Source organism: Macrobrachium nipponense, chromosome 5 (genome assembly GCF_015104395.2).
Source record: "Macrobrachium nipponense isolate FS-2020 chromosome 5, ASM1510439v2, whole genome shotgun sequence".
In the NCBI taxonomy this organism is placed as follows: Eukaryota; Metazoa; Arthropoda; class Malacostraca; order Decapoda; family Palaemonidae; genus Macrobrachium; species Macrobrachium nipponense.
In genome coordinates, this window is record NC_061107.1 from 114,401,817 (window position 1) to 114,419,216 (window position 17,400).

Here is a 17,400-nt window from a genome sequence, read left to right on the forward strand (position 1 = left end):
GAAATATGGTTACCTATTAGCTCTCTTCCAGAGAGCCTACAGTTGCAAGTCAGACAGCTAGGTAATATTATGTAGGAGAGTAAAGTCCACTAAGATGGAGCGTACTCTGTTGTCATTCCGTAAACATATGGATGAGTCTCATGTTTTGATGGACCAGATATTATCTTTAGGGGAAGATATTGGGAGTCTTCATGTTCCACTTTGTGGAGCTTCATTCAAGGTAACAAGAGACAGAGTTCTGTTGATAGCACCATCTACGTTATGTGAATGGCAAGGGGATTCTGTGCTAAACTTGAGGAGAATTTACAAGTACCTTGCTTTATAGTGTGGGTTTATCTTGACTGTGAACAACATTTTGAGTTATCAAAGCCTATACACCTAACTCAGAACAGTCCTCAAGTGTATGTTTATTGTGGTACTTCCAGCAATTCAACCACCCACCTAAATTGTGATTTGGAAAAATATATGAACCACAGGTTATGATGGAACAAAAACCATAGGTTACCTTCTAAACCACAACTCTCACAGCCTCATTTCCAAACTACTTGAATCCATAGGCTGCATAAGCATTGTTGCACTACTTTATACTATACTTTTTCTGTCTGTTAGACTAAAAACTATGGGTTCAGGGATATTTGAAACTGTAGATGTGGGCACATATGATTGATGGATTTCTATGAAAAATAGTTGTGTAATATAGTTCAGCATTTATATCAAAAGTCAAGTGTCCTCAGGTAATTTTGATTTAGTGTTCTCCAAAGAGCATTGTTGAATATTAAAAAATTGATTAGGTAAATAGGTATGTGGCTTTTCATATGATTTGTAACTTGAAATGATAAAGTCCATAGTTTGGGGAAAGATCATGTTGTAGATTAAATATTTTATAATTGCCATAGTATTTCTACCACATAACTTTTAATTTTCTGTTTATGAACAGAGTACTGTATTTATATATTTATAGTTATTTAAAGTTTAGATAAGGACAATAGTTTAATTTATTAATTATGGTCTTCAGTCATAATTTTCAAATAAAATAATAAAGATAATTATTTACAAGTAATATAAAAAAGTTTTAAAATTATCCTCAAATAAGTTTGAAAGTTATTGTAGTTTCTTTTTAACAGACACATGCATACTGTGACAATCCTGACATAATATTATGTGGGAATAAAGTAGACTTGAGCGACCAGCGAATTATATCAGAGCAGCGAGGAAAGGAAGTTGCAGAGAAATTTGGGTAACTATTGAAAAATTGTTTTTGTAAGATGCATGGTATTTGTTAGGTATATTCTTCAAAGCATGTTGCATTTTTCAATTTATTTATGTAATAGAAAAAATTTTTTAAAATGTAGAGCTCATATTTTTTTTTTTATATAACTTTTGTATATACTTAATTTATTCCAGTTATATAACCATGTTAATAACATATCACTGCCTCTCTTTCTCTTGGTAGGCTTGATCATTCACTTGTGTTTTTTCATCTTTTAACCCTGGATGGGTAAATATATCGATATGCAACTCCTCAGGTTGGGTAAGCATTGAGGTCAGCCAATTTACCAAAAAACAAATCAGTGGAAAGAGGAAGATATGCAAATGTACTCGGTGAAAGAAAAAAATTTAAAAAAAACTTTCCCTACCTTCCACGAGAAGTTGAAAATGACTAATTTACAACCCCTTGTGAGGCCTCTTATACAAGACAGTCATAAATTTTACCAACTTATATATATTTTTTCTAATAAATAATTTTATTTTACTTTGTGTGTAAAATTATAATTACTGCTCATGCAATATCAAAACAGACAAGAAATAAAATCAGTATCAAATTCTTAGCATATTTGTTGACAAACATTTACGTAAATTTACTGAGAACGAAGATTTAGTAACTTTTTTTACTTTTACATATTTTTCTCTAATTTGTACTGAAAGCATACCAACCCTCGGTCCTTTAACAATAGGAAGGTACTTAGCGGCAGCTGAACCGGTCGTAAGCTTCGAACAAGGAGGTTCGGTAGTTAACTACTTGTTTGGCAGTTGGCGGTCAGCTCGACTGCGAGGAGAGGAGTCACTTTGCTTTCGGCCGCGCTAGTGGATGGACGTACTGCTCGTCTCTCTGCCCGCTTCAGTCGTATGCTCTGTATTCTTCACTTCGTGAAGGCTGTTTATCTTTCTCTTTTACTCAGTGTGAATGTACAAAGCCTGCGTAAGTACGTATCTGTGTTTTGTATTTCATTCTCGGTGAATATTGCAAGTGAATATGAATTCCCAAGAGGCGGAAAGACCCCCTCGCACCCCCATCAGCCGCAGATTGTGCCCTGGTGTGGAGGGCCATAAGTGTGGGGCCTTCCAATCATCTGTTGAGGTTGATCCTCATGATTTTTGTACTCGGTGTAGAGGGCGAGAATGCTCTCGCACCGAGACATGTGATACTTGTATTTTTTGGTCGGAGGAGCAGTGGGAGCGCTATGGGGGGAGGAAGAAGCCGCGTAAGCCGGCCAAGGAGTCGTCGGAGGGTTCTCCGGCTACGCCCTTGGTTACGGACACGTCTTCCTCTTTTCTCCCTCCATCTCAGCTCCCTCGTATGGCTCCTTCCCATCTGTTGAGGTTGATCCTCATGATTTTTGTACACGGTGCAGAGGGCAAGAATGCTCTCGCACCGAGACATGTGATACGTACTTGTATTTTTTGGTCGGAGGAGCAGTGGGAGCGTTATGGGGGAGGAAGAAGCCGCGTAAGCCGGCCAAGGAGTCGTCGGAAGGTTCTCTGGCTACACCCTTGGTTACAGAAACGTCTTCCTCTTTTCTCCCTCCATATCAGCTCCCTCATATGGCTCCTTCCTGTCTGTTGAGGTTGATCCTCATGATTTTTGTACTCGGTGTAGAGGGTGAGAATGCTCTCGCACCGAGACATGTGATACTTGTATTTTTTGGTCGGAGGAGCAGTGGGAGCGCTATGGGGGAGGAAGAAGCCGCGTAAGCCGGCCAAGGAGTCGTTGGAGGGTTCTCCGGGTACGCCCTTGGTTACGGACACTTCTTCCTCTTTTCTCCCTCCATCTCAGCTCCCTCGTATGGCTCCTTCCCCTTCGGGGAGGTTTCTCACCTTCTCATCTCTCGATCAGTCGAGCGTGGAGGGGGTGGGGGGTGAGATACCCCGACATCCAGTTGTATTCGGGGTCCTCCATTCGCGTGGGGTAGGAACTGCCCCCCCCCCCCCACTAACTCACCCGACTTTTCCTTCCTCAGACCTGCTTGCCATGGGGGACAATCTCGCTGGGGCTGCAAGGAACACCGACAGTCCAGGGACTGCTGAGTCACCTGGCGAGAGGGGCCCTGGCGGGGTAACACACAGGCCAACCACCACGACGGTGTCCACGCCAGGCTACGCTGCTCCGCCGCACTTGTTGTATGATCAGCACGTAGCCACGGTGACACCAACAGCTGCTGTGCAGGCGCCACTGCCGGAGGTTTCGATGCCCGCTGTGACGACGCCACCTGGTTTTGCCGCTCCTGCTGCAGCCCCGGACTTCCGGTGTCCCAAGAGCTCTCCTCTGGACCTGTCTCCTGTGCAGAGGATGCTGCCGGTTCCTGCCCCGCCTCCTGTTCCTAAGTATGCTGACGCTCCAGTGCCGGTACCAGTTCCTGCCGCCGTCGTTCCTGTCCATGGTGTTGCTGCTCCCACCCCAGGTCCTTCCGGACAGGTGCAGTCGGACCCTGTTGCTTCGGCAACTGCCCCGGCTCCGTCCTAGATGGAAGACCTGACGGTGGTGTTGAGGAAACTGACGAAGAAGAAGAAGAGGAGGAGGAAGTTGTCGTCATCGTCTTCATCATCTTCTTCGTCGTCGTCGTCTGCTGCCGCTTCCCCTTCAACTTCTATGGCCCCACAGTCGAAGAAGAAGGAGGTTGCCTCCTCCCCCCCTAAGAAGGCTGGCTCTAAGACTTCTAAGGGTCCATCCCACTCCGGTGGGACGGTTGGGACTTCCACCGGTCCTCCTGTTCCTTCGGGAACGGGGCCTGTCTCTCCTTCCGCAAGGAAGAAGAAGACGGGGACCGGAGGAGTGCCGGCTAACACCGGTACCTTGCCTTGTGCCAGAGGTTCTGCCTTGACGCCAGGTACCGTCTCGGCCTCTCGTTTGTTAGAGTCACCGAGTGACTGTACAGCCAAGACCCAGGCAACCAAGTCTTCTTGGCGCCAGGATCCAGGCACGGAGCGGAAGACTGGTGGGGGTTGCTCAGGCGACTCTCACCAGACCAGTGATCGCTCTCGCGGCGATACGCTGATACCCAGGGTTGACATGACGGTCCCAGACCGCTCGCGGGCTGAGGCGAGGAAGCGGTCCCCTTGGTCGCCTGAACCAGCCTCGGCTGGTCCAAGCGGCGTGGCGCGCCGTTAGGACAGGCCTCGCTCCCACCGCAACAGCGGACTCTGCAGGTCCCTGACCGCCGCTCCTACCAGGACCGGGCGGAGAGGGGGACCAGCAGCAGCTCTTCTGACGCTCGGGACCGTCGCCGCTGTTCTTGGTCCAGCCTCTCTTCCCCGGAGAGCCGCTTGATTAGGCCTGCAGCTCGATCGCCACCATGGGTTGGTGATTGCCTGCAGCCCCTTCAGCACACCAGTTCTGCCGTTGGGCGCGGGGGAAGCGTCAGGTCTGCCTCTCCGACCCCTTCAACTTCCTCGGGCTTCACCGGGAAGAGCAAGGCAATCAGGAGTGATTGCGAAGGGCACGCTCCTCGCGATCCTGCCACAACGCCCTACGAACCTGGCACGGTCCTCGGACCAACCAGATCGTATGCGCAAGTAGCAGGAGGAGACCAGGAGGGGTCTGTCGTGGTTCCTCCTGTGAAAGGAGGAGGGTCTCGGGAGGCATTCTTGCTGGACGGGCTTGACGGTCCGTCTCCACAGGATGCAGTCACTCCTGAGATCCAGAGGTCGTTTGCGGAGGTAATTGCGCTGCTTCATCAGCACAACGACCTCGGGGAAGGATCGCCGCTCCCACCTTCCGAGCCCACATTGGGCTTGGAGTCATTCTGGGGACCTAAGAAGGAACCCAGGACGACGGTGGGTCTGCCGCGATCAGCCTTGGCTGACAGCGTGCTGAGCCAAGTGGACGTTCTCGTCTCCAGACAGGAGAGTTTGCTTTGGTCCGGTAGGTCTGCCAAGCTCCTTCCTCCACCTCTACCGCGACAGAGGCGCTTCTACGTGCCTTCAGAGGACCCTCTGCCACCCAAACAGGTTAATCCGGAGCTAGCTAGGCTAACTCTGGGGGTGTCTCTGCCGCAGCTCCTGTCGGAGAACCTGTGGTTCTCGCAGCAAGAGGCACTTGCCTTGGAATCTACCACAATGGCAGCATTCCAAGCAGTCTCCTGGATCGACCTGTGGTCCCTCACAGTGTCGAAAGCCACAGCCTCCTTGGGGAACATCACTCCTGAAGGGGACCCGGCTTTTGTGAGACTGTGCCAGTCTGGAGGTAAGGCCATCGCCTACCTGACCCACCAGACGACTAACCTGTGGGCCAACCTGGTTCTCCGGCGTAGAGACGCTGTTCTCACCCGAGTGACCAGGGTGGCTGGGCGTGAGGCGGCTCTGGGTCTTCGCAATGGACTGGTGCGGAGTTCCTCCTCTCTCTTCCCCAGAGAGATGGTGGACGCTGTGGTGGAACAACGGCGCACTGACGACAGTGACAGTCTTGCCCACCAGGCCGTCTCCAAGGTGGCTGGGCAACCTAGGACGATTGCAGCTAAGCCCAAGAGCTTAGCTAGCGCTTCCTCTGTGGCCAAGACAGTTGCCTCGTTGAAGCCAAGAGGAAAGACTCTGCCTTTGACTTCTGCTGTAAGGAGTGACTGCAACCAGCCCTCCTCCCAGTCCTTCTCTCGAGGAGGATTTGGGAAGAAGAAGTCGAAGAGAGGAGGGAAATGCTAGGGACGGCGTTCCCCCTCACCTGCTGCCGGAAGTGGGAGGGTGCCTGGCGAGCCATTGGGCAACATGGCAGCGCTACGGTGTAGAGACCTGGATAGTAAACGTCCTTTGGGAGGGATATCTACTACCCTTCGAGTCTCGGCCACCTCTCACCTCCAACCCGGTCCATCTGCAAACCTACGTTCCTGGCTTGACCAAGGACGTGACGCTTCGGCAGGAAGTAGAAGCCATGCTGAGCAAACGTGCTGTGGAGATCGTACAGGATCAGTCACCGGGCTTCTACAGCTGACTCTTCCTAGTGGAGAAGTCCTTGGGGGGGCTGGCCCCCTATGATAGATCTCTCTCCCTTGAACTGATTCGTTCGCCAGACTTAGTTCACGATGGAAACAGCACGTTGAGTGCTCGATTCCATCAGGGAGAACGACTTCATGCTTTCGGTGGATCTGAAGGACGTGTATTTCCAGATACCCATCCATCAATCCTCCAGGAAGTACCTCCGCTTCATCCTCGACGGGACGGTGTACCAATTCAGGGCACTTTGTTTCGGTCTCTCAACCGCCCCACAGGTGTTCACGCGAGTGTTCACGCTGGTGTCGGCTTAGGCCCACTCGGTAGGGATACGTCTCTTGAGGTATCTCGACGATTGGGTAGTCCTGGCAAGCTCCTGCTCACAGTTGCTGTAGGACAGAGATCGACTCCTCGAATTCTGCCGCAATCTGGGGATTGTAGTGAATTACGAGAAGTCAGACCTCGAGCCCAAGCAGAGGATGAAGTACCTGGGCATGCAGATCGACACGGTAGCAAGGCGAGTCTTCCCCGCAGATTCGCGGATCAGCAGGTTCAGGGAGGCAGCAAGACAGGAACTACAGGAGCAACCAGCTCAGCAGTGGCAGGTTGTGATCGGTCACTTGTCATCTCTCGAGAAGCTAGGGCGTCTTAACCTGCGGTCTCTTCAGTGGAGACTAAAGGAGTGTTGGTCACAGGCAAGACCCCCTTCCATGTGTCCCTCACGAAGGAGGTGAGGCAGGACCTAGCCTGGTGGCTGGACGACGGGAACCTCGTAAGAGGAGTGCCTCTTCGCACCCCCCCCCCCCAGATGCTGCTCTTTTCAGACGCATCGACCAAGGGATGGGGCGCATACCTGGAGGAGTTGCTGACTGCATATGTGTGGGACCATCATGACAAGCACCTTCACATCAATGTCCTGGAGCTCAAGGCAGCGTTCCTCGCTCTCCAAGAGTTCCGGGACCGTCTGGTGGGACACTCGGTGGTGTTGATGAGCGACAACACCACAGTAGTGGTGTACGTCAACAAGCAGCGGGCCCTAGTGTCCCTCCCACTGCACCAGTTGACGTTGCAGGCGCATGAGTGGGCCATGGCACACTCAGTAGAGCTGTCGGCCCGCTACGTTCCAGGCAAGAGGAATGTGGTAGCCGACAAGCTCAGCTGTCGGGATCAGGTGATAGGAACCGAATGGTCCCTTCATCCAGATGTGGCGGAAAGGCTCTTCAACCTGTGGGGGTGTCCAGTCGTGGATCTGTTCGCCACCCGGCACAACAGAAAACTCCAGGTTTTCTACTCGGTTGTGCCGGACCCATGGGCAGCTGCAGAGGACGCTCTTCAACATCCGTGGGACAAACTCTTCGTCTATGCCTTTCCCCCATTCTGTCTGATTCGCAAAGTGATCAGCAGGGCGCTGATCACAGGAACCTTCGGATGATCCTGGTGGCGCCCAAACGGCCTCAGGCCATTTGGTACCTGGACCTGCTGGTTTTGCTTGCCGAAGCGCCAAGAGAGATCCCCCCCTGGCACAACCTCCTGTGCCAGCCACGCGTTGAACGGTACCACCAGTCCGTCGAGTCCCTTTGTCTTCACGGCTGGCTGTTATCCACCATCTCTTGCGAGAGATAGGCTTCTCTCGCAGCGCAGCAACAGAGATGGCTGGATACCTCAGACAGTCCTCTGCAGCTGTCTACCAGGGGAAGTGGTCCGTCTTCTGTGGTTGGTGTCGTGGATGGGGTCTCTCTCCTCTTAGAGCCACTCTTCAGTAGGTAGCGGATTTCCTCGTCTTCCTTTGCCGAGAGAAGCTTCTCTCCGTCTCTGCAGTTAAAGGATACAGAGCCGCCCTGGCCCTAGTCCTTAAACTGCGAGGTGTGGACATCTCCTCTTCTTTCCAGATCTCCCTCCTGATGAAGAGCTTTGAGAGGTCATGCCCACCCAGGGAACTCAGGCCCCCGGGGTGGGATGTGACTCTCGTCCTTAGGAGTTTGACTCGCAGACCCTTCGAGCCACTCCGAGAGTCGTCAGACAGGGATCTGACCCTCAAGACCCTCTTCCTGCTGGCCCTGGCATCGGCGAAGAGAGTAGGGGAACTTCATGGTCTTTCCTTCAACGTCAAGCGTTCCAGGGGATGGGGATCCGTGACGCTCGATTTCGTCCCGAACTTCGTACCGAAGACTCGGAAAACTTTGGTCCCTGACGACTGGTTCAAGTCCTTCATGATCCCCTCCCTGAAGGATTTCACCGATAATGATGCAGATGAGATGCTGCTTTGTCCTGTGAGGACGCTACGGCGCTATCTGAAGAGAACTCGGCACCTCAGGCCTGAATGTCGATGCCTCTTCGTTAGCACTGGGGTTACCAAGAAAGAAGTTTCCAAGAACACTCTTTCTTTCTGGCCGCGTGAGGTGATCAGGAGGGCGTACGACACAGCTGGTAGTGACGACACCCATACCCTTCGTCCGAGAGCCCACGAAGTCAGAGGTATTGGTCCAACCCTTGCGTTCCGCAAGAACTTCTCCCTGGCGCAGGTTCTGAAGGCAGGGGTTTGGGCCTACCAGACCACCTTCACTTCATTCTACCTTTGGGATATCACCCACAGGTCCTTGGACACTTTTTCCTTGGGACCCGTGGTGGCTGCTCAACAAGTTGTGTAGTCTACCCAGCACCTGAGCGGACAGAACAGCATCGCATCCTTGTGTAACTGCATGAATGGACGAGTGAAAGAGAGTGTGACTGGCTTCTCTTCCTCCTTCGTTCTTCTCCTCTACCTGTGGGTATAGGGCCGCGGTCGTCACTACGCTGAACAGGAAGCCGATGCAGGTAAGCTACACAACTGAGCTCCATTCTATCCCTTTCAGTAGGGATGGAAGTGTTTATCCACCACTCCCCGATAAGGGGGGGATGGAAGCCAACAAGGGACAAACCCATGACTTTATTTTGGCTCTTGAAGTAGGAACTAGTTCTTGCCTTTTGCTATTTATAAGAGGTACGCTTGCCTCCCTCTTATAAATCTGGTCCAGGAGTCTGACCACTGATCCTGCAGTGCACACCCCGATCAGCTGAGCAGAGGCTAGGATCTCTCCCTCTGCTCTTACGACCAGGGAGGGAATCCAAGGTAGGACGAACACCAGTCTGTTCATAAGACTCAGATTCCACCCACCAAGAAGTGAGTCTTCCTATTGTTAAAGAACCGAGGGTTTGTATACATATCGTAACAAATAACAATTTGTCGGAAATTGTATTTTTACTAACTATACAAACCTGAGGTCCTTTACATATAGTCCCACCTCATGCCACCCCTCACTCTGCGTTTCCTGGGCCTAAAGCAGTGACTCCTCTCCTCGCAGTCAAGGTGACCGCCAACTGCCGGACAAGTAGTTAACTACTTACGACCGGTTCAGCTGCCGCTAAGTACCTTCCTATTGTTAAAGGACCTCAGGTTTGTATAGTTAGGAAAAATCAATTTCTTACAAGTTGTTATATTTCTTTGCACTTTTCTTTGTAAAATTACATTTACAACCAACATACTATCATAAAAGACAAGAACAAAAACCAAAACCAGCAGCAACCCCTTGGTATATTTACAAGCAAATTTACAAAAAGATGTCATGTGAGAGATATAAAACACTCCCCTTGAAGTTACAAGCAAAACTGAAGTCCTGAGATGCCTGATTCGTGGTTTTAGCCAGTGCAAAAGTTGCCATTGGTGAATTTATGGGCTATAGAAATATTGGCACCTCTTTCCCTTTCAACTCTTTCCAAATCAATGGTGCTTAATATTGTTTATCCACAGGATCAATCTGTCCACCACCCCAAATCTGTTATTACTACTGAGGATCAATCGGTCCAGTAAGGATTAAGAATGAAAAGAATACAGGATTTGTTGTCTACTGTATGACTTCTGATCTCTTAAGTTTTTTCTATTAGAATTACAAAGTTAGCTACTTTACAACTACTTTACATGTCTCATTATGTTTACATTAAATAGGTATAATATTTTAGTTTTTAAAACAAGATCTGGTGGGGGGATGGTTCTGTGAGGTCAACCAGTCCAGTTTCATGTTGGGATTGTGAAGAATGCTGAATAGCAGCAGTTACATCAATAGGTACAAGTAAAGCTAAGACCATTATGGCCCGTTTAGGAGTATGGAGCACCACTAAGGAGTCCCCAGTGGGCAATGTTGAAGGCCTTTGCTGTAGCCCTGCAAGTAGGAGGCATGGACAGACCTATAGAACGAAATCCAGAACAGAAATGAAGGGATAATTGAGTGGGGGGGGACTGGAAAGAGTATAACCTATGAAGTCAGGATCCTGAAGACATATACTACACAATGTCTTGTTTGGAAGTAATTAAACATAGGTCTGACATGTTATTGTTTTCTCCATTTGTGGAGGGGGGGGGGGGTAATGTTGAAAATAGTTACTAGTTCCTGATGTAATGAATAATCAGAGTTGCAGGAACACCCCAACTTAAGACTTCTTTACTTATTAGCTACATTATCATTATGTTTTGCTTGGTAACCAATTTTTTTTTAGATGTCATACATTTTTAATTAAATCTCTGAAATTGAATCTTAGTGAAGGTACAGGTTACTTTAGGTTAGGAACTACACTGTTAGCTGTAAGATATCTAGAAAATATTCAGGTGCAGGCTGTAATACAGGGTATTTTTTACTTATCAGAAAATCATTTCCAAGGAGGCACTACTGTACAAAAAAAAATTGTGATTTAGTATTCTAGGGTAGTCTTAGGCTTGGCAAGGTAAGAAAATGAATGACATTATGTGAGATAAGTTAACTACTCTTTAATTTCACTCAATTGTAAACAGTAACTTAAGTGTTAGTTGATTTTACCTCACAGTTATTACTTATCAGAAAGTCAGACACCCAGTCTCTGTTAAGGTGCTACTCTATCAGAAACTATATGTGGTCCATTAAGCTAGCAGTGGACCTTTTTCATTACTGTATCTCTCTTCCACTTTCCATTGAAAGTTTTTATGTCCAAGTGAAATATTTTCCCCTTAATGCAATATCAAGCCAGTCTCACATTCATAAAGCATCACTGGAACAGCAAACAGTTTTTCTCAGTGGCGTGGTGAAACTACTACATATGTTGATCATTCATCTTTGGATGATCTCTCAGGAGAAATGGAAGTGCATTGTCTTGAAGAGAGCCAGAGTGTTTGCCTCCCACATTCATGAGTTTAATAAGGCACCTGTAACCCCAGAAGGACAACCCTCATTGATTATGGATAAAATTACTGGAAGCCAAATTCTATGTAGTACATCTCTTGTTGGTTACAGTAACTCATTTAGTTCTAGTGGCGAGTGACTGCTCTTCAGGTGAGTGTAGCTACTCAAAAGACCCTGGGGCTAAGAAGGATAAGTCATGTAGCTTAGCTATTTTGAAGTGTGGCTCTTGTTAACTCATCAACTTAACAGATTTCTGTACTTAGCTGCATTATGATTATATTTTGTCATGCTACCATTTTATGTGATATATTTTTAGATAAATCCCTCAAACTGAATGTCTAAAGTACAGGTTAGGTTAGGTTACAGAACTCTGTAATTGCTGGTAGCTGCAAGATCTTTAACCTGTAATGGACGGACATCCTCATATGAGTATCTATAACAGGCTTTGAGTGATGGACGAGGTAACTCATACGATTATTAATATTACACACCATACAATTTGGATTACTTTTGCGGGAAAGATGTTCACATCACTTTTAATTATCCATGAATAACTAATGGCAACTGTAGTAGCTCAGCATAGGACAGAAGGCAATCAGTATGCCTTGAGAACTTGATGGGGAAGTGTATTGCGCGTCTGTCCCATGACGTCTTTTTATTTATTTGCTCATAAATACACCCAGGGATGGGATTGCTGTTGGTTTTAGTTCTTATCTTTTCTGGGCTCAGCTCGTGTCGGCCTATGAAAGGATCCTTAATATCATTCTTTCTAGGTAAAATTAATCTAAAATTACCAGAGAAAAACAAAATTAAGAAAATGTCAGTAAAACTGACTCGCTCACTCTTAAAAAGAAGTGTCGGTATGGCAATAGGGGCGAGTGGGAACACTACCACGAGACATTCACCAATTAGAACTTCCAATCAGAATCCCCACAAGAGAGAGCTGATACCAACAGGTGATGCGGCCGCTACTATTACTACTAGAGGACGCCACGGACAACAGCGCCCCTAGCGGACATCCTTAATAATTAGCGCCAGCGTTCGGACGCATTCTCTTTGTGCTTGTGCTATTTACGAGGAATTTTATCACCATTCATCATGGAATGTTCTGCCATCGCAACGGCTAAGTTAAGTGCCTCATAAGTAATGTTTTACTGTATTTTTGTCTTCCGGGAACCAGTATTTTCCTTCTAATAGGTCATATACGGTTTCCCGGTTGTCTCGTGGCGGCGCCATGCTGCCTCGTTAAGAATTCCCGGTCCTCCATACTGGGACTTCTTATACTTATGGGCTTTCTTTATTACGTTCATCGTTTTTTACATCGAGTTTTAGCTAGGTTAGCCCCTTTACCATTTCTCTTAGTTTGGTATTTAGGGCTATTCTATGTTCCAGCCCAGCATCCCGGCTCTTGCTCTTCATCGGCTATCGCTGGCTCCGAGTAGGCTTCTGTTCCTCGGAACAGTTTGCCTCCTCCTGGGCTTCTTTTTCTTCAACTAAAAGTGTCTTTTCCATCTTTACGATGTAAATTTATTCTATTTAGGGTGTTAGGCTAGCCTAGGTGCATGTCCCATGTATTGGTACAGCCTGGTTCACGTGGCCTTCCCACGGTTGTGTTGCTCGCGGCTTAGGCCACTTGCGGTCACGTGTTCCATCGCACCTTCCCCTTCCCCTTCCCTCCCTACCAGGTATAGGGAGGCGCTGGGGGACCCCTTGGTTGTCATGACAACCTCAGTTGCCTTCCTCCCTCTCTCTCTGAGGTGGCCAGGGGTTCCTCCCAGCGGGGGGTATAGGGCGACCACTCATAGGGTACCGGGTCTCCGAGCGGGTAGTTGTTGAGACGGGGAGGAGTAGGCCACCCCCCCCTCTCTCTCTCCCGCCGTGTTACGCCGAGACCCTCCCCCCCTTCCCCAGTTGCTCAGCCACCTTCCCTTTCTATAACGAACGGAGCCTTCCGCCGCAGCCGGGGCACCTTTGGTTATAGATTACTGGCTCCGCCAGCGGGCGGGGTGGTCACTACTAGTGGTCGGTTGCTTGCCTACTATATCCTTACATCTCTCCCCCGCTACCGGAAGGGAGCTTGCTTCTTACCCGGGCACTCTTCTAGTAGTCGGGTGGAGAAAGGTTTGATATTATTGTTACTTTTAAGGATATACCCTAATTTTACGATGATTTGTTTAATTTTATTATTCATATGTTTACCATCCCCGCCATTATCCGTCGTGGTTTCCTTTTACCAACACACCTGGTTGGATTCTATCTCTTGTCTCCGCCGCCAGCGGAGCAATAGCCTAGGACAACCAACATTTTCTACCACACGTATTATGGCGGGGCTCTGGTTTAATCTAACTTTCTCGCTCCGGCACCAGCGGAGCAACTGTTAGGCTGTAAGTGTTCTCCTGATACTTAGTGTATCTTTCCACTTACAGGCTACCAACTGTCAGGTCCTGGGATGCAACGCTACGTTTGTACGACCCCTGCGGGCCACGATGAGTGCAGGTCTCACGCTCCATGTGCCACGCCGTACAACGATATGATCGTCTGGCACCCGGAAGCCTGCGCCATCTGCTACGATCTAGTCAGTCAGCTGGTGGAGGGGGTAAGTCGATTATAGACTTCTTTATCATTTTACTAACAACTCTTAGACATAAGTTTGTTAACCCCGTTCCGCCATTAGAAGCTCATCTCACCTTTTCTTTCAGGCTGCTGGTGTGAGGGAGGTCGCCCTTGCTACCCTGAAAGCGTGGGTAGGCGGCTTCGGGAAGAACGCCGCCAAAGGCCAGCCTTACGTCCTAGACAAGAAGCTGGCCGTCCAGATCTTCCCCGCGGGCAAGTCAACAGGGTATGTTGACCCCTTGTCCGCAGCCCCTCTCATAGCCTCCATCCAGCAAGAAATGCAGCAATCTTTCGGGGTCGTAGCCACACAGGAGTCGGTCCCGGACGTCGCCTACGCCTGGACCTCAACATTGAGCCTATGGCGGTAGGGGCAGAGGATTTGTTGGTTGAGGTAGGTGTGTCGGGCGCCCAAGGTCTTTCCTTGGGCGCTCCTGGATCTTCTCCTGTCCCTTCTTCAAGCGCTTCTTTCCAAGGCTTTGTGGGATCTGAGATCCCTACCCGCTCTCCCGCTCTCTCTGTACCCCAAAGGTGAAGGGACAGAGAGAACCGAAGACCTTAGTTAAGACGACTTCTAAGAAGTCATCTTCGTCTTCTTCGGCTAAGAAGTCTTCGACTTCTTACGCTGACGCGGTGAAGGCCAAGCCGAGCTCTTCTTACTCTTAGAGCTCTAGAAGCAAGTCTTCTAAGGAGAAGGCTCGCGCTCCCGCCGAGCCAATGCCTTCTCCGGCCTCCACCGCATCCACTCCGGTAACGCCGGTGGGAGGAGCGGGACCCAGCACCTTTGATCCCACTGCTTTCTCAGCAGTGGTGATGCAACAGGTGGGCGAGATGGTCGGCTTCTCAAGTTTCCGCCCTGGGGACGAAATTTGAGCAGATGTTCGCACAACTGTCGAGCACTCTGTCTCAATCGGGCCAGTCCATCCAAGATCTCTCTAACAGAGTTAGAGAGAATGAGGACCGAGTAGCTGGGCTCTCTCAGGTCCCCCTTCCAGTCTCCCCAGTGACAAGTGCTGGTATTTTCCAGCTTCCGCCATACGATTCACTACCAGCTTTCTCTATGGAGAACCCATGGAGAGTAGCCGCTTACGCTCCGTTTAAGGATGGTATGATCTCTATCCCGGAGTGTGGAACTCGAAGGATTGAGGACTTCGAGTTTTATCCTCCGGGTTTGACGCAGCCTTTCATCGGCTATGCTAGGCTGACCGTAGCGGCTCTTACTAGGGAAGACAAGATCTCTAGGGAGAATGTTCTCTACAGTAGGGATCATGCCCAACGTGAATGGGTTCACTGCCTTGAGGACTGGGAGTGCACAAACACCAAGCTCCAGGCCTATAAGAGTCCTTTCACTATTTTTGCGACGGAAGAGGAGGCTTCTCTTCCGTTCGCTACAAAAATAGTAGAGACGACTCTTCAGGCAGTCCTCAAGGATGGAAGCCCATGCCACAGCTAAGGGAGGCGGAGTCTACTTCTCCGCTCTTCCCAGCTTTTGGAGAATTGTGGGAGAACTTGCCAGCCACGTTCACGCTTGGTAAGCTCAAACCGGACTGCGCCATGGACCAGTTCGGCGAAAAGCTCCCAAGGCTGCCTGATTCCTTGATTCAGGCGGAGTTCGACGCCGCGAACTAGGTTTGGCAGGTCCCTCAATTCACTGATCATAACGGAGATGGCTGCTCTCTCGTATGGCACTGGAAAAACTCTGTTTAAGATCTTGGCCCCAAATCCCAGCTTCAGACGGTTCAGACGGATGCTTTCGACTTCTTCCAAGCTAGGAGGAATTGCCGAAAGCACGTTCTGCAGGAGTGCACTATTAGGCACGAGCCTAATAGACTCCTGGCTTCTAGCATGTGGGGGGGGAGCGGATCTCTTCCCAGAGTCCGCTGTAAATGAAGTACACCACGAGGCTGCTAGGCTCAACCAGAGCCTTCAGAGCTAGGTGGGGTATTTCATCCAAGAGGAAGCAAGAATCCGTCCCCACTGCTGGTAAGAAACCAAAGAAGTCTGGTAAAAGGTTCCAGCCTTACCAGAAACACCAGCAACAGCAGCAATTTGTTCAGGCCGTCCCGGTTACTCAACAGGGACAACCTGCTACTTCTAAACAGAACCAGCCCATCCTCCTGCTGTCTCCTCAATCACAACCTTCGACCTCCTACGCACTCTCGCCGGCCTCAACCCTACGTATGAAGGTCAGGGCTACCCTCCCTTTAACAGACAATCGAGAGGTAGGGCGAGAGGCTACTTTCGCAGCGTGGCGCAGGAAGGGCGACAAGGAGCAAGCAGTTCAGAGGAGGGCGTGGTGGTCAACCCGCGCCCATCAACAATGAGGCTCCCCAGGTAGGAGGGAGGCTGTTCCTCTTCCGTCACAGGTGGGGGTTAGGAATTGGGCACAGAGCATAGTGTCCAAAGGATTGGGTTGGAGTTGGATCAAAGATCCTCCTCCAATCAAATCATTCCGCCAAATACCATCAAAGGAATTGACAGATTACGCGGAGGAACGCCTTCAGAAAGGAGCTATTGCGAGAGTCAAGCATCTAAAATTTCAAGGTCGCTTATTCAGCGTGCCAAAGAAGGCTCAACAAAAAGAAGGGTAATCTTAGACTTGTCAAAGCTAAACTCTTTCATTCGTTGCGACAAGTTCAAGATGCTTACCCTCTCGCAAGTAAGGACCTTACTTCCCGCGTGGAGCCGTCACATGCTCCATCGATCTTACAGACGCATACTATCATATCCCTATAGCCAGACACTTCCGCCCATTCCTAGGATTCAGGCTAGGAAATCAGACATTCTCATTCAAAGTGATGCCCTTCGGTCTGAATGTAGCCCCCAGGGTATTCACGAAAATAGCAGAAGTGGTTGTGCAGCAATTGAGAACTCAGGGAATCATGGTAGCAGCATACCTCGACGATTGGTTGATCTGGGCACCAACTGTCGAGGAATGTCTCAAAGCCACCAAAAATAGTTCTTCACTTTCTGGAACATCTGGGGTTCCAGATAAACAAAACGAAATCCAGACTTACCCCGGAGTCTCGTTTTCAGTGGCTGGGAATCCAATGGGATTTGTCTTCCCACAATCTGTCAATTCCAGTGGCCAAACGGAAGGAAATAGCAAAATCTGTCAGGCAATTTCTCAAATACAAACAAACATCAAGGAGAAACCAGGAAAGAATCCTAGGGTCCCTTCAGTTTGCTTCGGTAACAGATATCCTCTGAAAGCAAGGCTAAAAGATATAAATCGAGTTTGGCGATCGAGAGCAAACGCCAAATCTCGAGACAAGTTGTCAGTAATTCCACAGATCCTTCGCAATCAACTCCGTCCATGGTCAAAAGTAAAGAACTTAGCCAAGCGGGTACCCTTCAATATCCCCTTCCAGTGTTAACCATTCACACGGATGCCTCCCTGTCCGGG

The 17,400-nt window shown here is 49.2% G+C and overlaps 1 protein-coding gene across 4 annotated transcripts in view; it reads left to right on the forward strand.

The window, feature by feature from the left end:
• Positions 1-17,400, forward strand: part of LOC135215607 (ras-related protein Rab-27A-like) — a 99,030-nt gene that overhangs the window by 68,926 nt on the left and 12,704 nt on the right. For all 4 annotated transcript variants that reach the window (XM_064250502.1, XM_064250501.1, XM_064250504.1 and 1 more), the window contains exon 5: positions 1,125-1,237. In XM_064250502.1, coding sequence (XP_064106572.1) covers positions 1,125-1,237 — 113 coding nt within the window. The remainder of the gene's footprint in view (positions 1-1,124; positions 1,238-17,400) is intronic.